The following is a 20,894-nucleotide window of genomic DNA, read 5'->3' as shown; positions in this document are numbered from 1 at the left end:
GAGCTGGATTGTCCCAAAACACAGAGATGGGGCACCGGCCATTTTTGGAACAAACCTGCCTTTAGCCCCGTCTTAATCGTGAGACGAGTATGTGACAACAAATCTTGGATCCTTAAAGCTGCTCAAGAGGCTCCAGCTAGACTGTTTAGGAAAGCCTAATCAGAATGTGTTTTTTTTTTTTTCTTCCTGAGACAGGGTTTCTCAGTGTAGGCCTGGCAGTCCTGGACTCACTTTGTAGACCAGGCTGGCCTCGAACTCACAGAGATCCATCGGCTTGCCTCTGCCTCTCAAGTGCTGGGATTAAAGGCTTGTGCCATCATGCCTGGCTCAGAATGTGATTTTTATGATATGAACTCAAAACCTGGAGGGAACCTGTTGGCAGGTAGGCACAAAGCCTTGTGTGCAGATCCAGCCTCTACTCTTCAAGAGAGCTCCTGCTGCCCATCTTCATGGCTTCTAGAGCCGTTTCTGGGGAGCGCCTCATCAAACCTCCTTTCTTATCCAAGCTGTGTTGATGTCTTGTCTGAGTGGGTACTCAGCTCTTGGTGGCTTGTTAGACAAGTTTTGGGGGATGGGAGCCATGGGACTCCTATGACCTCATCTCCCCATTGCTGTCAAATGAACCCTTACTAAGAGGTCACACAAATAAACTGGGAGCTGGGTGTGGCCAGTCCTGGGAGGCAGGGGCAGAGGCATCTCAAGTTACAAGGCTAGCCTGGTCTACATTAGTGAGTCCCTATGTCAAAAACATTCAAAAGAATTAAACTTGGGCAGGGGGAGACTTGAGAGCCTGGGGAAGAAAAGCATTAGGGGGTGTTTTGGGGGGGGGTAGCAGCTGAGTTAGTTGGCTCTGAAGAGGAAGGTGGAGTAGACAGGGCTGAAGGAGAGACACTTATCAGTGAGGTGGCACTGGGCCAGAGATGGCTGCCATCCGTGATCATTCAACCTTTCAAGGAGTATTTATTTAGACCTCCTGTGTGTTTAGCATTGTGCTGGCTCAGTGATGATGCAAAAGTGGAGGTCAGGTTAATTCTTAATCTTTAGCTTGGAGAATGATCACCAAGTAAAGGTGTTAAAAATCCCGCAGGAGCAACCTCAGAATCGGATGGACCACAAAACAAAATAGGAAAGGTTCATTAAAAAAAAAAAAAATTTTTTTTTTTGGTTGAGTCAGTCTCATGTAGCCCAGGCTAGCCTTAAACTTGCTATGTAGCTGAAGGTGACCTTGAACTCCTGACCCTCCTATCTCTACCTCCTGAGAACTTCTTTTCCACAGCTTCCAGAATGACACATTTTGAGCTGAGCCCCACCCCCAGCAAAAGCTTCACCTTAACAAGGGTCTCAGGTAATTCTGATGAAGATGGTCTTAGAACCATAAATCGTAAATCCTGTGTAAATGCAAAAATTAGCCCAAGTGCTTAGGGGAGGGGTTCCTACTATTAATAGCCCAGAGATATTATCTATGTTCACCTACCACATATGGGGCAAACTTAGCTTAAGTACCCTGGGCCTGACCCATTACTGTTGCCTCATGGAGGAGAACACTGTAGCTAAAACAGTACTCATGACCTTGGACGCAGAGCCGTCACACTGGACCTGGGGAACTGCCCACCTAGGGCTTAGGTAGCACAGAGGAAGAACGGGATGACCCAGATGCCAGGGCTGAGATCACAGGAGGGCAGCACAGCTAAGGATTTGATTTTGTTTTCACCCTTGAAGGCTCAACTGTGGGCTCATTCCAACCTGTGAAGTCTTTTCCTTCTTCCGTTTCAGGAAGCAAATGCCCAACAGATGTTAAGGAAGGCCCCTCAGCCATCTTGAATGGCTCCTTGGAAAGTCCATCTCTACGTCTGTTTTACACGCGTGCCTTTTATTCTGAATTTCGAGTGCCCGTTACAGCACCCCACCAACAGTTGACAAGAGGTGAGGATCTGGCCCTGCAGGAACAGGCACAGTTTAGCGTCCAGTGTTGGTTTGTGCAGGCCTGTGGCCACTAACCCGCCTTTAGGAAACTGGTGAATTATGGGTGTTTTGCTTAGCTCTTGAACAAGACTCCAAACTGTTTTCCTAGATCGGAGATTGGGTTAGTTACTTCCGTTGCCCTGTGCAGCTGAATTTCTGACAAAGGCATCTAGGGAAAGGACTTATTTTGGCTTTTGGTTTAAGGCAACACAGTCCACGCAGTGGGGATGGCATGACAGCAGGTGGCCGTACGGTGGTGGCTGTGGCAGGGAGCCTGTGACTGGGACTCCTTAAACGGTGAGCTCACCGGGAGCTCCTGCTTTCTGAGTGCATCCCCGTGGAGAATGTATGATTATATAGGTGTAACTCTTGAGAAGGAAGGGAAAGTGACCATGAAGAGGTGGACTCCCCAGAAAAGGGCAGAGGTGAGGAAGGGCACCTTAGCATCGCAAGGCAAAAAAAAATCATACTCGGGAAAGGCTCTCTGAGCGGGCTTTGTGGTCTTCGAACAGTGTTTTGGAACAAGCTAACTTGTACATAAGGACACATTATGAGCTGAGCTGGGTCAGTGGAATGGGCACCGTGAAGGGCATACAGGAAGGACCCTGCTGCAGGATGTGCCTCGAGATATTTAGGATATTTATGGTGACAATTTTACTTACAACTGCTTAGAGGACAATTACTTATTATTTGTTTCTGAATCCTTGGTTTTGTTTAACGTTTACATAATTTTTTTATTATTGCAAGGAGGAGAAGGGGGACAAGAAAGGGTCAAAAAGTAGGGAGCTGGTGGTCACAGGACATTCTCTACGTGGCATTCAGCTGGGCCACAGGGAAAACATTTGTCAAACACTGGACCGTTAAGGGGCATTCTCCTACCCCTGTGGCCTCAGAAAGCTGAATGGCCATTGAAACTGACTCATGGCGGAAAGACCTTGCAAGCTTGTGTTAAGTAAGCGACTTGACCGGGACCTAAAGGTCACCGTGGATAGATACCATGTACTTTGTTCCAAGAGACCTGCTGGCTTTCCACAGTCAAAAGAGCTCAGCTGCCCAGACACTCCTCTCTCTGTGTGATTGCTTTCCTGTCATTTATAAAGCTCCAAACACGCTTGCAATTTCCTCCACAAATCTGCCGGGAGACAAGCCACTGGCTTCACATGGCCAGTGACATCCGGAGAGCGGCTGTACTGGACACTGAACACTGCTAGCGTGGTTTTCTAGAAACACGTTTATTTTTTCAGTTCGATGATAAAAATAAAGCCTACAGCTTGGCAGCAGAATGCTGAGGTCTGACATCCCATCCCCGACCCAGGTGAGAAGGGGGGAAAAAAAAAGATGAAGTTCCAGGAAATGCCATAAAGGAAAATATTAGCTTTCAGTTCACACTCTTGCAATCCCCTCATCCGTCCCCATAAAATAAACCCTCCAAAGTGTAGGCAGCAGAAATGGTGTAAAAGATAGGAAGCAAGAGTAACGTCGCCTCTTCCAGATGTGGCCCAGGTCCTCCTGTTGTTGACCAGCGCTCAGCTGGAAACAGGATCCGTCTTGCGCGAGGAAGCGCTCTTTCTTTGGCCTGTCTCAGACTTTCTCCAGCATTGCATAACAAGCAGATTTCAAAATTCATTTCCTTCTCCAACTGCAGCAAAAAGACAAGGAGATATTTTCTGTTTGAAAAGCCTGAAAAACGGGAGGGGGGGTGCAGGTAGGGGTGGGGGAAGTCTCAAGGCTAGGTCGTGTCTTCCTCTGCTGTTAAACTCTCCTTTGTGTCAATAGTTTTAAAGAAAACCCAGGAGTGGAGATAATGGCTCCGTTCCCAAGCAAGCCAGGGATTCTTGTGTGGGGTGTTTCCTGTGAGAAATGCGACTCGGGGCAGAGACAGGCGGATCCCCGGAGCTCCCTGCCCAGCCAGCCTTGCCTACTTTAGAGTGTGTGCTCCTGTCCAGTGACCGACTGTGGGAAACTGGTCTAGCACCTCAAGAATTAGACCCCAAGCTGTCTTCTAGCCTCCACACACACGCATGTACAAGTGCACATAGAAGTGTACCCCAAGTCAACACGAACCCCCAAACACACAAGGAGAATCAGATGTATCGCACTCCACAACCACAAGTCAGTGCTGTCCTGCAAGGAGTCCTCTGCACTTCCAAGACTTCCCAGAATTCCCATGACTTACAGATTTTGCATCTGTATAGCATGTAGGATGCTGGGACTGTTAAAGGTTTTTAGAGTAACACTCTAGCTGTCTTGGCTTTCTGTTCCCGTTTAATATAGAGAGCACCGCGAGCAATTCCTAAGAATACACTTGGGACAAATATACAAAGGAACAGACTTCGGACCTGGGACGTTGTCTTCTCACCAAAAAATATCATTTTTTGGCAGATCTTGAATTCTCTAACTTTTAAAATTTTATTCATTACTTTTGGTAGGGTTTTGTCTAACCCAGCTGGCCTTGAAGTTGCTACATAGTCTCGTCCTGTCTCCATTTCTCAAGCCGTGGGACTACAGACGCACAGCACAGGCCCAGCTCTCTGCAATCTTTTAGAGAAAGTGATCAGACTACATTTGAAAAACAATAACTAAAGCAAAACATCCAAGTCCCAGAAGAAAACACATTTCCACTCCAGGAAAAATGTAAATGCCAGTGTGTAGCCTTTCATCTGAGTTTATACACGGAGGGATTTATCTGAGGGCCAAAAGAGTTCGCTTTGCCTCCCACAGATAACTGCACAGTCTGCAGACAGGGAGATGCCCAGGCAATTTTAAGACAGAAGACAGCGACGGAGAGGAAGACAGAACTTCAAATACCCTTCAACATCAGAGTCCAAGTGGGGAGTACACAGAAACCAGAAACGCAGCAAGTATAACAAACACAAACAGAAAGAAAACATGTCACGTTAAGAGGGCTGGCTGGTTAAGCCCCTGGCTCTATCCTCAGAAACACAGCAGCTTTGCTGTAGTGACTAGTGACTCCTGGAGAGGGAAGACATTGCTGGGCAGAGGGTTGGAGATGGCCTTAGTGCCTTAAGAATTTCTTGGTTGCTGCACTGAGAAATGGGAGACCAGTTAGCAAGCCACTGCCCTCGAGCCCTGTGGTTTTGTGTATAGAGGAGAGTCTGTGGTCCACATTTCCTTTTTCTTGTCGTGGGAGGCCTGGACTTGCAACCTTCCTGTCTCATCACAACATGACATGGTCCCACATGTAAAGAAAGCTGATGGCTGGCAAAAGCATGGAAATGAGGGTGGGGCAACATCTAAGGTAAAAAGGTAAAATAGAATTATTATTAGCCAGGCCTAGTGGTGCACACCTTTACCACCTGTCCTCTGGAGGCAGAAGTGGGAGGATCTTTGTGAGTTTGTGGCCAGCCTGGCCTACAAGTCAAGTTCTAGGACAGCCAGGGCTGCTATACAGAAAAACTCCATGGAGCTGGGCATGGTGGTGCACACCTTTAATCCCAGCACTTGGGAGGCATAGGCAGGTGGATTGATGTGAATTCGAGGCCAGTCTGGTCGACAAAGCAAGTCCAGGATAGCCAAGGCTACACAGAGAAACTGTCTCGAAAAACCAAAACAAACAAACACAGCCAGGCATGGTGGCACATGCCTTTAATCCCAGTACTTGAGAGGCAGAGGCAGGCAGATCACTGTGAGTTTGAGGCCAGCCTGGTCTACAAAGAAAGTTCGAGGACAGCCAGGGCTACATAGAGAAACCTTGTCTTGAAAAACTAAAAACCAAATCAAACCAAAAACAAGCAAGCAAAAAGGAGAATTATTATAGAATAATTCTACAAGGAGAAATAGCCATAGAAGTTTATCCACTGGGAACAGTTTAGAAGATGAATATATAAAAATACTCCCCATCTCGAGATGTTGGAGATTGGACCTGGGGCTCTTGCTTATGCTATGCAAGGTCTTCCTCTATTAGGCTACCCCTCTAGCCCAAAATATATATGAAATATCCCATTTCAGTAATTGTACTTTGTCCCAACTTTCCTCTTAACGGGGATTAAGAAGGTCATAGTTGGTGCCTAACCTAGATATGGAAGACTTAAGTCATAACAGTGGTTAGATGCCAGAAAGGACTGCTATGTTCTTGGATCCCTGCCTGGAAGAGCGAAAAGAGTGTGTGCTCACTGCAGTGGTGGAACAAAAGATAACGCTTCAAAACCAAAACTGAGGAGCTGAGGTGTTACCGTGGGCTCCCCTTGGATGTGGGAGCCAGGGTTGGCCAGGTCCATGCAGGGAAAGGCACGCATTCAGCCTCCTGATTCAAGAGTACTTCCTAATCAGCAAGCATCTTGGAAACATCCTGCCCTAAAGGTACAGCGGGGAAGAAATGAGCTGCGATGGTGTTTTCTTTCTATGGGTGCAGCTCTAGAAAGGACACTTCTGGCAAGACACTAGCATTTACGGCGGGACCGGAGTGGATCCCAGTGCGTGCTAAACACTGCACAGCGAATGGAGGGAGGGCACCTTGCTGCTTCAGGAGGCTGTTGGACTTTATTGTAGGGATCAGCCAGAGGCTCAGAAATATGGCGGAGGCTTAGACTGGGAATCCAGAAGAAGAGAGGGGGGCACCACACCCCTCCCTGTGAAACACGAACACCTTGAAGCGCAAGACTTCAGCACAGGATGGATTTCACAAGGCCAACACTCATCTGAAAGATTTCTATTTAGCGACATCCAACAGAATGAGTCACACAGCTCATGCGAACAATAGCAAAAGAGCCTCCAGGAAGTCTTAGGACCACGCAGGTGGGGGGGGGTATAGGGAGTGTGGGGGTGCGGCTGGCTGTGCTCAAGGCCTGGCGACTCCTTGGATCTCACGTTCACATCCAGTCTCACACTGTTTCCTGGAGGGAAAGTGAGGGAGGCAGGAAAGGCGAGAAAGGGGTGGGAGGAAATTAAGTCATAGAGTCCCGTCTTCACAGGTGCGAGTCCCCACCACGGTTCCCACCGTATCCCTCGCAGGAGGGTGACTATGCCACACTGTAACTGAGGGTTCAGAATGATCTACACCCTGTTGCTGCGGCAGTCAAGTGTGAAAACACAAAGGGAGCACATTTCTGAGGGTGGAGCGCTGCCCAAGATGGACCATTTTTTAATTTATGCATCTTCACCAGCCACTGACCACTGGAGACTCATGGGAAACGGGAAACATGTTTACAGGCACAGCACATGGGAGCCAAGGAGAGGGATGGTTATTTGTAAAAAGCTTTTATCTGAGGACACCAGATCCCTTTTCAATTGTTCCAGCAGGGTCAAATGATGGGTTTTGAACTACTGCCCAGCAAGCCTAGAATGGTATTCAGACATTTCACAAAACAGCAGCCTTGGATAAGTAAGAAGCCATGCCATTCAAGGAGAGGGTGAGGTAAGAGGCCACCCCACCACACTCAAGCCCTTTTACACCGACTCTCAATAAACTTAGCGCTTTGAGTTGAGTACCCAAGTACTTCAGTTATTTTAGAAACAGCCACATTCATTCACCAGCTGATACTATCTTTTGGAATGGGCCTAAGTTCATGTAGGGAATGCAGTGTAAAGGGCTGCGTCACACTGAGCTGGCTAATCTGGGTTGGATCTTGGCTTCTGTAGCCATTAGCTGTGCACCGTGTTGACCGCCCTGGAACACAGTGCCTCACTGGGTGGATCTCTCCATGCTAGTTGGCTGGCGTGGCAAAACGATACGTGCTAGCTGTTAAGATCAGAGTGCCCTCAGCCACCACCCCTCCGTGACCACATGGGGAGGTCTGACCTTCCTGAAGCCTCTAAGGTTTCCTAGGATAACACTTGCTGTGGGTGCTAGGACCAGCAGTGCACAGTATCTAGTATGTCAGAGGGTCATTACCACAGAACTCTACTCCATTTTTAATTATATATTTTAAGAGTCATTTTGTATGTGTGTGTCTGTCTCCATCTACAAGAGGGCAGCAGACCCCCTGGAGCTAGAGTTACAAGTGGTTGTGAGCCCCTCTGATACGGGTGCTGGGAACCACCACTGGGTCCTCTGTCCTGTTGAGCCACTTACTTATTTTAGATAGGGTCTGTGTAGCCCAGGGTGACCTAGAAGTCACTACATAGCCAAGATGACCTTGAACTCCTGATCCTCCTCCAGAGTGCTAACATTAGCCTGAGCAATCTTCCAGTTAAAATCTGGAAGGATGCTAGCCAGGGAACACACAGGTGACAAGTCACAAATATTTTTAGGTGTATGCACTGGGATAGCCAAGGGCACGTCCCTAGCATTACCTCAATCTTATCTGCAATAACTAAAGGATAACTGGCCTCATATGACTTCAAATGAAAACTGATCGCAAGTCTGGAAAAAATATCATATTCATTAGAGATAAGGGATTTGTACACATTTATGGAGACAAATGACAGCTATACCATTTAGGACTCCTTTTGTGTGTGTGTGTTTTCGAGACAGGGTTTCTCTGTGTAGCCTTGGCTGTCCTAGACTTGCTTTGTAGACCAGGCTAGCCTTAAACTTACAGTGATCCACCTGCCTCTGCCTCCCGAGTGCTGGGATTAAAGGCGTGTGCCACCATGCCTGGCTACCATATAGGATTCTTGATGTGAAAAATCAGTTAGGACAAGGTTCAACTTTTGGTTTAAAAGGAACAATGCTGTTATTTTTCCCGAGGCCTAGCGGGAAACTCCAAGAGCCATGACAAAAGACCAAAATAGCACCGTTATTAAAGGTTAAACCCATGGATTCCTTTGTTAAACTACTCATCTGATTTCATTTATGGGGGCTTTCTTTTCCCAGGGTGAGGAAGATAAAATACATGGCTGAGAGGCATACCAGTTCCCACGTCTCAGCAACAAACACAGAGGCACCTAAAGTCCACCCATCGCATTTACCTAATTCACTTGAATATGAGTCCATTAAGTGGCCTCTTACCTTTTGCACCAGGCTGGCCTCGAATTCATGAAGATCCACCTACCTCCTGAGCGCTGGAATTAAAGGTATGCTCTCCACCATGACCAGCTTAGATAATAATTGTTTAATTTAAAAAAGGAAAAAAAAAAAGCCTTGTAGAAAGAAAAGTCAAAATCAAAACCAAGCAAAGAACCTGCCAAACCCAAAACACCAAGGGAGCTTGGGATACGGCTCAATTAGTAATGTGCTTGCTAGCCAGCACGGGGCTCTGAGTTCAGTCCCCAGAAACTACAGACAATAATTCCCAGGTATAATGGTACGTGTTTGTAATCCAGTGGCGGGGGAGGTGGACACGGGAAGATCCCTGGGGATCCCTGGCCACCCAGCCTTGCTTCCTGAACAAGCTCCAGGTCCCTGGGAGAACCCATCTAAAATAAGCAAACAGCACAGCTCTGGATAACTCCTGAGGATGCTGCCTGAGGTAGTTCTCACATTTCCACAAGCAGGAGCGCAACCCCAAACACCGTCTCCTCCAACCTCATAAAACTGTTAGCTATTATGCCAGAACCAAAGGAAACGGGACTTTTGAATCCCGGTTAGGCTTCCAACACAGAGGTGTTGAAGGGTATTCAGGTTCAATGAAGCCACCCAAAGGCCCAGAGCAAGGCTGAGCGGGGAAGAGGGTTGTGGGATTGGGATAAGGAAGAATTGAGAGTTTGGGGGAAGACTGGGCCACGGGAACATGGTGAGGACACATTGATATATAGGATATGAAGGGAACCCCCACGCCTTTACAGCTTCTGCAGGCAGAAAGATTAGAAGTGTGGTCATTTTCTTTATACAGGTAGCCAGGGGCAAAGCCAGAAGCTATTGCTTCAACCCCATAGGACAGACAGTAATGAGGCCCACATCCCTTAGCTCTGTGTGGCCTAAAAAGCATAGAGGAAAACTCTCCATCTTAATTAGAGAGGGCTAGAATCTAGAAAGTGTCCTAATATTCCCGTGTCACAAGGAAGACCTGCTGTCTGTGTCTTTCCAGAGGAAGACGAACCCAACCACAGCCAAGAGCTGAATTGTGTCCCCCTAAAGGTATGTGGGAACCCTATCCCTGGACACCTGTGACAGTGACTGCATTTGGAAATGGGGTCTTTGGCAGATAATGTCTTTAAGGCCTGGCAGTGGTGCTGGTACAGCAACTGGGGGCGGGGGCAGAGACAGGTGGATTTCTGAGTTTGAGGTCAGTCTGGCCTATGGTAGGAGTTTTAGGAATAGCCAGGGCAACACAGAAACCTGTCTCCGACTCACCGACTGATGTCTTTAACCTGAGCCTGAATCTAATGTGCCTGGGGTCCTTAGAAGAAAACAAAGTGCTGCATGTGGTGGTGGATACTTTTTAGCCTAGCACTTGGGAGGGTGAGGATTATGAGTCAAGACCAGCATGAACTACTTAGTGAGTTCTCATCCAAAAACAAAAGCTCTCTGAAAACAACCAGCAACAACGCACACACATACAAACTAAACAAGAAAAGGGACAACAAGAGAACTCAGGAAGACAAGGGTACAGAAGGAGAAAGCTCAGTGACCAAAGGGGCAGAGATGGCGGAGACAGAACTATATGGTGGTGCATGTGCCATGACATCCCTCAGAGGGAGCAGCTCAGTGGACACCTTGACCCTGAACTTCCAGCCTGTAGGATGGCAGGAGACAGCTCTGCTCTAACCCACCCAAATCCATGGTATTTTTGTAGTGACCTAGGAAATGATTGACTTATTTCGTCATGTGTATAACAAATAATGAGCAAACCAACGTGTAAGACAGCGTTTGAGCTGCCAACAAGACTCCAACCACAGTAGCCTACCTGGCTCAGGTCCTGCGAGAGTTCCCTTCCGTTAGAACAAGCCTTTGACTTGCTCTGTTTCTGTGTCGAGGTCTATATCGTAAAAGCAGGGGCGAGTGGGCAGTCCTGGCATCGTGCTCATCTGGAAGGGAGAACAAAGCCATTGCTCGTGAGCAGAGTCTACGGAGTGATTAATCACCGCACGGTCCGCTTGACATAAACCAAGCACACAATTCTTGACAGCCCCGTATAACATTAGGTTATGGACACAGGCGGCCCTGTCAGTTTGACCCCTGCCTTTACTCTTCGAGGAAGCCAAATACAGAAAGCACATGTCACCTCCCCCCCCTGCCCCCCCCCCGACATGAAGCCAGTACACCCTCCCCTGTGGTCTCACAGCACACAGCAGCCAGTAGTGATTTTCAGAGCTTCGCTTCTAAGTTCAATCTGCATACAGAACCTTGAGGCCAACCCCTCTGGCTGGGGCCGAAGTTGCCTCCTCATCAGAAGCATTATATTATGCACTTTTTGGTCAAAGCAAAGGCTTGTGGGTACAGTGTGAACCCGCCCCTCTGGATGGTAGGCACCTGGCTTTCCCCACATGAACTCCTGTGATGAGTGGTGCTTTGCACTGCGCCTAGAGCTGAGTGAATTATCTGTTTTATTCTCTTAGCTACCTCCACGAGGGGCATTTTTATTTGCATGTCACATGGGGGAGGCTATGAAGTTACACGTTTAAGGTTGCTCAGGTCATAAGTACCATACACATTGCTCATAATGTTCCATGTTTTCTTATCACCACCTCAAGAGTGGCACTCTGTGTATTTTACACGGATGGCAGCCCAGCGTCATCCAGCTTCCAGCACCTTCTGATATAGATACCGCTTTCACCTTACTTTATAGCTTTTTTGGTGTGGGTTGCCACCTTGAACTCACATTGTTTTTTCAAACAGGGTCTCATGTGGCCCAGGCTGACCTTGAACTCCTGATCTTCCTGTGACAATTTCTCAAGTCCTCAGATCACAGGCCATGGGCCACCATGTCCAACAACGTGAGAGACGGTTATGTTACAAAGGTAAGTGCTGGTGGCCATGGCTAGCTGGGGGGCGGAGTCTGGTTTTTTCCTGCTTTGCTGAGCCGAGCCCTTCAGCACTGTCATTTTGTCCCCTGAGTACCGAGAGCATGCAGGTGCCGTATTACCACACTACCCCCGGGATCTGTGCGGCGAGGACTCAGGATTTTCTGTTGTGCTCTAAGAGGGCACACCTCTTCCAGCTGCACCCGTCCAGTAGGCAGAGGCGATAACCCTGTTTCTGCCTCTTCAGAGCCCAGATTGACTCCTGTGTCATGTAGAGACCTTGCCTGTCCCCAGATATTGTTCCTGAGATGAAGCAGTGATGCGCTAGCACTCAGCGGCCTGAAGAGAGGGCCTGCTTCTCCCATCCCACAGCGGTTCTCTGGGGAGAACTGTAAGGTAGAATCCAGTTCTGACTCCTGGCCTTCTGTGTTTTAAGGCTGCTTCTCACTTAGCCAGGGCTGTGGAACAGTGGCAGCCTAGGAGCCTGGTGGAAAAAAAAATTAATAGTATCCCTTCTGGGTTGGAACTTGGGACCCTAGCATGTCCCCTGTGGGACATAGATATACACCACGGCTGAGAAACCATATCACACATGGTACCCGCAGCTCAGGAGAGCTTGATGCCTCAGTACTACCTCTCCTTTACCTGCTGGCCAGGTGGGGGGCCCATAGTGTCTCCTACAGTCCTCACTGTCCACTCCCTGCCCTGTGGGCCCTGGAGAGTGGCACTGGGGAGGCTGAGGCTGAGGCAGGGCTAGGAGAACACATGGCACATGGTGCTAATTGGTGCAGGACACCGTAGCTACTACATAGGACCGCAGCACAGGCTACCAAGACCTTAGACTGCAGCTGGGGATAAAGGCCCCATTTGTCACACACTGGTGGGCACTCACACTCTGGCACCTGACTTAGTGTCTGGGGAACCTGCTTTATTTTAAAGCTTACCTTCTTAAAAGGCAGGCTCCTAGCATGGATCTATGTTTCTCTGGCTACAATTGTGTTTTCTACTAAAAGGAGGGTGGCCAAGTATCTTCTGGTTATTCTAATCCTGTCACAATATTGGGGCATAAGACTAGCCAAGGTATTAAGCACCGGGAAACGAGAGATGCCTTTCTTCCATTTTCAGCTTATCATTTAAGTGGGAGAGACAAGAGTGGAAAGGCAAAATTCCCGCATTCCTTTCGGACGATGCAGCAATTACTTCTGAGAATCGAGACTACTTATTTGGGCTAAGGGACAGCAGACAGGGCTCTGCAGAGCAAGAGGCCGTGCCCACACCTCCTGCCGAGGAAGCACAAAATGGAATCATGCTACTGAGACTAAACCGCTTGCACTACATTCTTCACCAGGAACAAACAGCCATTAGAGTACAGCGCTCTGACTAGATTCCATACAGTGCTACGGAAGCAAGAAAGAAAAATGGAGAGCCCCTGGGAATTGACCTCTGGCTACGGGCCCGGGGTCAGCAGGGCTCCTCGCTAACTGTGTACTCTCCCGCTTAAAATAAATGAGGAGCCGCTCAATCTACGCACTTGTCATGCCACGTCAGTGGATTCCTGTGCAAAGGCTGAAGAAAGCTTTTTGTCTTCCTGACCCTGATTTTAACTACAGCTAATCTCCCTACTTTTTCCTGACCATGCAGAAACCACACCATCAGCAACGTTTAGAAACATACATTAGGGCTGGTGGGTTGGCTCAGTGGTAAAGGTGGCTTGCTGCCAAGCTTGAGGACCTGGGTGACTCACAACTGTTGACGCCTCCAGTTCCAGGGGATCTGATGCCCTCTTCTGGCCTCCATGCATACGAGGCATGTATGTGGTGCACAGTCATACATGCAGACAAAATGTACAGACATTAAAAAAAAAAAAGCCAACGACACATCATTAAAGAAACCCTACACCAGCCAACAATTGCTCAGGGCAATGATCCTGCTCGCCCTCCCCCTCCCCCCCTCCAGCAGCTTCAGCTGTCAAGGCCTCACTAGAGCCCACTTGGATCATAGTTTCCCTCATGTTTGTGAATTGAGCAATCTCCTGGGTGCTGAGATTACAGATGTGCACCACCACATGTGGCCTCCCGTTTTCACATGCTTGATTCTGGAATTTGATTTTCAGTGAGACTGTAAAACTTTAAATTGGCAATGGGGGTATTTTCTAAATAGGGGAAGTAGAAAGGAACACGTGCCAGGGGCCCTTTCTATACATGAGTCCAGTGGGCTCGCTCATTGGAAAATGTCATCTGCTAGGGAAAAAGATTAACTGAAGAGAGACAGGAGGGCAATCTTGATTGGAGATAGACAGATGAAAGGAAGTTCTACTTTATAGTTTTAGTCTTCATTCATTTTCCGAGATGGTTTCTCTGTGTAGCCTTGGCTGTCCTGGACTCACTTTGTAGACCAGGCTGGCCTCGAACTCACAGAGATCTGCCTCCCTGAGTGCTGGGATTACAGGCACTGCCACCATGTCTGGCTTTAATTCCTTTTCAACTTTAATGCCTGCCTGTTAGCAGTCAGGCGTGGTGATGCACACCTTTAATCCCAGCACTCAGGAGCCAGAGGTTGGTGAATCTGTGCGTTTGAGGCCAGTCAAGCCTACATAGCAAGTGGTAGGACAGCTAGGTCTACACAGAGCTTGTCTCAAAAGATCCCAAACAGAGCCCCCCACAGCCCCCCAAAAAAAACCAAAAGAGGGCTAGAATCTTTACAAAGATGATCTTTAGAAACAAGCCATAGCAGAGAGTAGGCAATATCTTTTTTTGTTTGTTTTTCTTTTTCAAGTCAGAGTTTCTCTATAATAAGAGCCCTGGCTGTCCTGGACTCACAAGAGATCTGCCTGCCTCTGCCTCCTGAGTCCTAGGATTAAAGATGTGCACCACCACACCTGGCTCAAGGCAAACGCTTCTAAAGTAGTATGATTAGAATCACGACTGACCTCTTCCTGGTTACTCCATCAAGATTAAACACATGGATTACTGCTAGCACGGTGAAGTCCGTAAACATCTCTCTTTTGCAGGGCCTCATTGAAGAATTACCTACACAGTAAGCTAAAATTTTCTGGCCTGGGGATGTGGTTCAGTGGCAGAGGGCTTACCTAGCTAGCATACTGGAGGAGGCTCTGGGTTTCACCCCTGAATCACACACGTACACAACACTTTTTGAAAGCTGAAGGAATCAGTTATAGCTGGAATAGGGCTTTGCTAACTTAATTCTAAAGGGTTAGCAACTCCAAGGAAGAGAGTCCTAAAGCAAGGCCACATCAACTAGCTATCTGGTCCTTCACTGCTCGCTTGCTTTGTTCTCTGCATCCCCTAAGAGATACACAGAGATCACCAGTGCACAGGTGTTAAGCCGTTTATATGAGGCTCTTCACATGTCCCCGTGGACCCTTTCAGCCTTTCTCTGTGTCACCATGACCAGCATCCTGAGGTAGGTGGAGGATGATGACAGGCTTCCTTCCACCCTCTATGTATGCAGAGATAGACACAGTGATGCTCAGTGCAGTGGTGTTGTGTTCCTGGGTACCAACCAGGACGATCTACAAGGAGCTTGGTTCTGGGTGAGTCAGTAGTCTGAGGGGTGGGTAACCACGGGGACCAGATCAGGACTGGTGGGGAGGGCTTCTGCTTTCTAGGGAGAGGCATGGCCCTTGGGCAGCCAGCTCACTGAGCCTTCACTAGTCATTCGTAAGTACAGTGTGACAATGCCTACATTACAGACTCTGTTTTGAAATTAAAATGAGACAAGGTAAGAAAGGACCCCTGTTAGGCATTCAGCACACAGTGCTTGCTTTGCTATTTTATTACTTGTGTTAAGGGAGAAACGAGCAGCCAGAGAAGAAAGCATCTGCCTTGCTGTGCTGGCCTGACGACCTAAGATTTATTCCAGGACCATATAAAGGAAGGAGAGAAATGACTCCTTCAGGTTGTCCCGTGATCTCCATGCTCTCCTCATCACCCCCTACCCTTTCTTGCTCATAAATTCATATGCACATATACATAAGACTGTTACTCATGGCAGAGACAGGAATAGAAAAAGCAAAATGAAATCTGATTCCATGGCTATTTCTTTTACAGGGAGAACTAAGGCTTATTAATTTTGAGAGATTTCCCTAAGTTTTCTTGCATTACCAGCTATCTTAAAATTACTCTCAGCAGAGGGTATAGCTCCCAACTCCATACTTTTTACAGCTTCTCGTTACCATGGTCAAATCTGAAGCGAAACTCAAGAGCCAAGAGGCAACATATCCAAGCCAATGGGTACAGCGCTGATCAAGACAGAGCTCCGCAGAAGAGCAGCTATAAATCAGAACGAAGAAGCGTGATCTTAAACTGAGCTCCTGGGTTGACACAAAGATTGTTATATGCAGGCCCAGCAGAGCTGCACGGAGCGAAAGTGCCCTCTGTCCGCCTCTCTACCTTTCTGGATCTTTCCTGCCATTTGGCAACAAACTCATTCACCAACCATCTGCAGAGGGCATGCTCAGAGACTCTATGAGCTCCGGGGAAACAAAATGACTTAATAGCAGGTTTCTGAGGAGCGCGCCTCCCTTGAACATCGACAGAAATCTTGGTTATCCTGTGAGGGGAGGGCGGAGAAGGAGCCGGAAGGAAGGGTGGGATGACAGGCATTGTTTCTGCTAGGAAGTTTACTATTTTCCCTTCCTGCTGTGCTGAACTTGGGGCCTCACACAAGCACGGTACCAGGGAGCCATTACCTCCTGACCAGTTTAGCATTTCTCTTTTGCTTTCCTCTACACCGCGGCAGAGTGGACAAACGTAACAGGAGAGCAGGGAGAGGGTCTACATTATTGACTCTTCCTTGATGCTGCACATAGTGCTGAGGGATGTGTGTAGAAGAAGCCTGCTGGAGAGAAGAGAAAGGGAAGGATGGGGCAGGAGGGCCTCAGACCATATCTGCCAATTGGAAACTTGGCTAGCGAACACATGCTGGATGAGGGGCCATCTGTGGCCCATCTTAATTGCCAAAGACGACAGAGGTCTATATTGCTTGGAGCCTTTTAGGACACTGATCTAGGTCTAGAACTGATTCTTTCTATCTATCTATCTATCTATCTATCTATCTATCTATCTATCTATCTATCTATCTACCCACCTAGCTACCCACATATATGTCTATAATTTTCTTTTTCTTTTTCCTGTCTTGTTTTTTTTTTTTTTTCCAAGACAGGGTTTCTCTATGTAGCCTTGACTATCCTGGACTCACTTTGTAGACCAGGCTGGCCTCAAACTCACAGAGACCCACCTGCCTCTGCCTTCTTTAGTGCTGGGATTACAGGTGTGGGCCACTATGCCAGGCTTACATCTTGTTTTTTAATACAGGATTTCTTTGTATTCCTGCATGTTCTGGAATCCCATCTATAGAACAGGCTAGCTTTGCACTCCAAGATCCACCTGTGTCTGTCTCCTGGGTGCTAGGATTAAAGGTATGCACCACTACAGCCCAGACTCTCTCGCTCTGGGTTTTTAATAGATAGGATTTTATGATATATCCCAGTCTAGCTTTGAATGTACAACCTTCTTGACTCAGCCTTGCAAGTATAGAATTATAGCCATGTTTTACCACATCCAGCCCTTTTATGCCATAAGGAGAAATGCCAACATTTTTCCTTCCTACTTTAACTTTTCCAAATCTCAGGCTGGAAAACACCTCACCATGTTACTTGCTCAAACAGAATACTGTTTCCTATTTTAAGGATACACAGGGATAAGGTCAGGGCTGTTATGAACTGGGCATGCGTCCTCCCTCCAACTCTATATCTGTGTGTGTGTGTGTGTGTGTGTGTGTGTGTGTGTTTGTGTGTGTGTGTGTGTGTGTGTGTATGTGGTGTGCCATAGCATACATGTGGAGGGCCAAGGACAATTTGCAGGATTCAGTTCTCTCCTACTAAACGGGTTTTGGGCCTCAAACTCAGGTCATCAGGCTTGGTGGCAGGAGCCTTTATCCCCTATACTATCCATCCCTCTTGTCCCAACTTTTAACTGCCTTCCTTGACACCCATAACATTGCTGGGGACAACATTATGGAGCCACCTTTTTCCAGGTGAGCACCACAGGGAGAAGACGGAGACCAACTAAGACAGAGACAGAAAACTAAGGACCAACTCTATTTAACTCAGCCACAAATTAGGACTCCCCCTTTTCTCTGAAAAACACATTTACCACATATTAAGAATAAGGAGAGGGATTAGGAGTGTAGCTGAATACCACAGCTCATATGACGCATGAGGACCGGGGTTCAACCTTTAGCCCTAGGCAGGAAGAAGAGGAGAAACAGGAAGCGAACATGACGGTCAATCCTTTGTCTTTTTCCTCCCAAATTTACTTTTTGCCAAAATTAAATCAAGAACTTAGCTTAAAAGATTACGCCATTCCTGAAGGCTTACTATATAAAAACATGGCATTCTCTGCCCGGTGCTGCCTACCAACCTCACTGATGCTCCCAAGAGGCAGAAGCCATTAACTGGTGGCTGTTCTGGTCTGTGGTGGTTTGAATGAAAATGGCCCCCATAAGCTCTTAGGGAGTGGCATTATTTGGAAGGATTAGGAGGCGTGGCCTTACTAGAGAAAGTGTGTCACTGGCTGGTGAAGTCTCAGAAGCTCAAGCCAGGCCCAGCAGTGCACTTGTTCTTCCTGCTGATCCAGATGCGCATCAGGCTCTAGGCTCCTTCCCCAGCGCTATGCCTGTCTTGTGTGCCACCATGCTTCCCGACGTGACGACAATGGACTAAAGCTCGGACCCTGTAAGGCAGCCCCACCCCACTGAAATGCTTTCCTATATAAGAGCTGCTGTGGTCATGGGGTCTCTTTGCAACAATAAAACTTTCGCTAAGATACCTTCCTCTGTTTACGTGGCCTTGCAGAATCAGGTATTAGCTACTGCTTTCTAATGTAGCCCTCCACGTTCTCCATGATTGGCCCCTGTGTCTCTAACTACAGAACTACCTTAGGTCAGGATGGATTAGGATACGAATAACATGCAACATGGCCGTGCTGTGCATGGTAATCACATCCCTTGTACCGCTTCTGTTTCTGAGTTAATACTTTCTTGTGCTGTCATTGGCTTGGTTTCCTATGTATCTTCCATCTACATATAAATGTGTTCTCTGACTAAAGTTGTCCACGCTCCACCCCCCACCACTGCTCTGTGGGGACATTATATGCACGCACGCAGAGGCTGGGTGTCCTCTCCGCACCGTACTTTCTGAGATAGGGTCTCTTGCGGCACCTGCAGCATGCTGCTTTGGCTAGCCTGGCTGGCCAGAGATGGAGTCCTCTCGTTTCTGCTTCCTCAGTGCTTGGGTTAAGCTCATGCTTGGCTTTGATGTTTAGTGCTAGGGAGCTAAATTCAGGTCTCACTAGGTCATCTCTCCAGTCCTCTAACTCATCTCTTAATGCATTGAAGAAAAAGATTAATTTTCTTTGGTGTCATCCTTCTGGCATCATCATCACCATCATCACCACCATCATCATAATCATCACTGTCACCATCATCATCCTGTAGGGTTTTTCAAACAATCCCCCGAGTGGGCTCTTCCTGTTCTACAATCAATAGAACCAGTCTGCTCTCTGGGTTTTCGTTTCCTTGATCCATATTGTAGTAGACAGGCCCATGATGACCCCACTTGGCCCCAGTCTCTGATGGAGGTGTGACTGGTGTCTAATCAACAGAAGAGGTCACATGTAATGGGACACTACTCCTCCTGACATATTCAAGAGACAGTCTTTCTCTCTTGTTGGCTTTCAGGAACTAAGCTGGAACAATGAAGAAGCCAGGTGGCAAAAGTCCTATATGTGTCATCTAGGACCTGAGGGTGGCTGGCAGCCAGCAAAAACCGGGCAAAGAGCATGAGAAAGGACCCCAGGCCATGGATGAGGTCCTGCCCCCAGCAGATGCCAATACCGAAGCTATAAGCGGAGAATGCAGCCAGGCTGGGTTTAGAGCTCTTCGTTATGGTTACCATCCAGTCTTGCTGCTTTAAGTTACTTAATCTGTGGCCATGTTACCAGCAGGAGAGAAGCACACTTTAGTCACTGGTAAACACACTCCTCTGGCAGCATTCTGAGGCCACAAAGGTGTACACCAACAATTACATTGATAAATAGCTTGGCCAGGCATAGAGATACAGTTTTTTTTTTTTTTTTTGAGTATGAGGCCAATGCTGTCCTGTAGTCTAACCGCCTCCTTGCTGTTGATTTAATCCTCCCATAATGGTTTTAGCATTCTCTGTGACCAATGGTCTTTTGTACTTAATGCTAAGGTGCACTGGTGCTAGCCTATGAATCTATCTCGGGGACCCCTTTGATTAGAAACTAAGTTCTGGGGAGAAGAATTATTTCTTTCATAATTTCACCTCCTCCCCTCTGGTTTCCACTGCCTATTTGGAAATTGAACTATTTGAAGGCTAGGTTTACTAGACTGTTCTTCTGATGATCATGGATTTTTTTTTTTTAATAAAAAAAGCAGGGTCATGAGTTTTAGTAGTCCTTTGATTCCAGAATACATGTCCTTAGGAGACAGATGACTGGCGAGTGCATGCTCGCACTGAATCCTGCTTGGTTTCCAGATACTTGGAGACTCCCCAGATGCCTTTCAGTTGTGATCTCTCACTTAATTCCATTGTGGTTACCGAACATACTTGGTGTGATCCGAATCCTTTAAGATTTATTGAGACCAGTTCTGTGGCCCAAAACATAGCCGGTCTTGGCAAATGTTCTATGCATAGTTGCAGCGATGGTGTGCTCTGCCGCTGCTGGGTGGAGTGTTCTAGAAATGCCAATTAGGTCAAGTGCAATTGTAGTATTCTAGCCTTCTACATCTTTATTGATTTTAGTCTTTTTTTTTTTTTTCTGAGAGGCATTTGAATTTTCTGACTCTGCTTGTGGACTTGCCTAATTTTCCCTCATGCCTCCCCACTTCATACATATTACAAATGTTATTTTATTTACAAGTGCATTATTATGTCCACAGATGAAAATGCCACTTTAATTGAAAAAATATCTTTGTGTTGTGTGCTTCATCAACGTGCACGTATGATGTGTGAATGTTGGGACAAGTTCAGCTTCTGGTCATCACCTCCCACCTCCTTTGAGACACGCTCTCTGGTGTTCACC

General features: G+C 47.4%; 1 protein-coding gene and 1 long non-coding RNA gene across 3 annotated transcripts in view; one reads left to right on the top strand and one right to left on the bottom strand.

Moving 5' to 3' along the window:
* Positions 1-3,175: 3,175 nt before the first annotated feature.
* MTHFD1L (methylenetetrahydrofolate dehydrogenase (NADP+ dependent) 1 like) overlaps positions 3,176-20,894 on the bottom strand; it is a 183,848-nt gene continuing 166,129 nt past the window's right edge. The window contains exons 27-28 of the mRNA XM_084777825.1: positions 10,710-10,830; positions 3,176-3,601 (exon numbers count right to left, since the gene is read on the bottom strand). Coding sequence (XP_084633951.1) covers positions 10,741-10,830 — 90 coding nt within the window. The 3' untranslated portion in view covers positions 3,176-3,601; positions 10,710-10,740. The remainder of the gene's footprint in view (positions 3,602-10,709; positions 10,831-20,894) is intronic.
* Positions 6,918-13,604, top strand: LOC311595265. 2 transcript variants are annotated; one of them, XR_014778383.1, is made up of 5 exons: positions 6,918-7,336; positions 8,738-8,937; positions 9,891-9,940; positions 11,642-11,763; positions 12,892-13,604. It is a non-coding gene; the product is annotated as an uncharacterized lncRNA (long non-coding RNA). The 2 variants fall into 2 exon arrangements; XR_014778382.1 differs by lacking the exon at positions 9,891-9,940.

The sequence above is a fragment of the Acomys minous genome, assembly GCF_964271855.1.
Source record: "Acomys minous genome assembly, chromosome: 3".
In the NCBI taxonomy this organism is placed as follows: Eukaryota; Metazoa; Chordata; class Mammalia; order Rodentia; family Muridae; genus Acomys; species Acomys minous.
The sequence above is the reverse complement of the archived record's forward strand: the minus strand, read 5'-3'. Positions and strand labels throughout refer to the sequence as shown.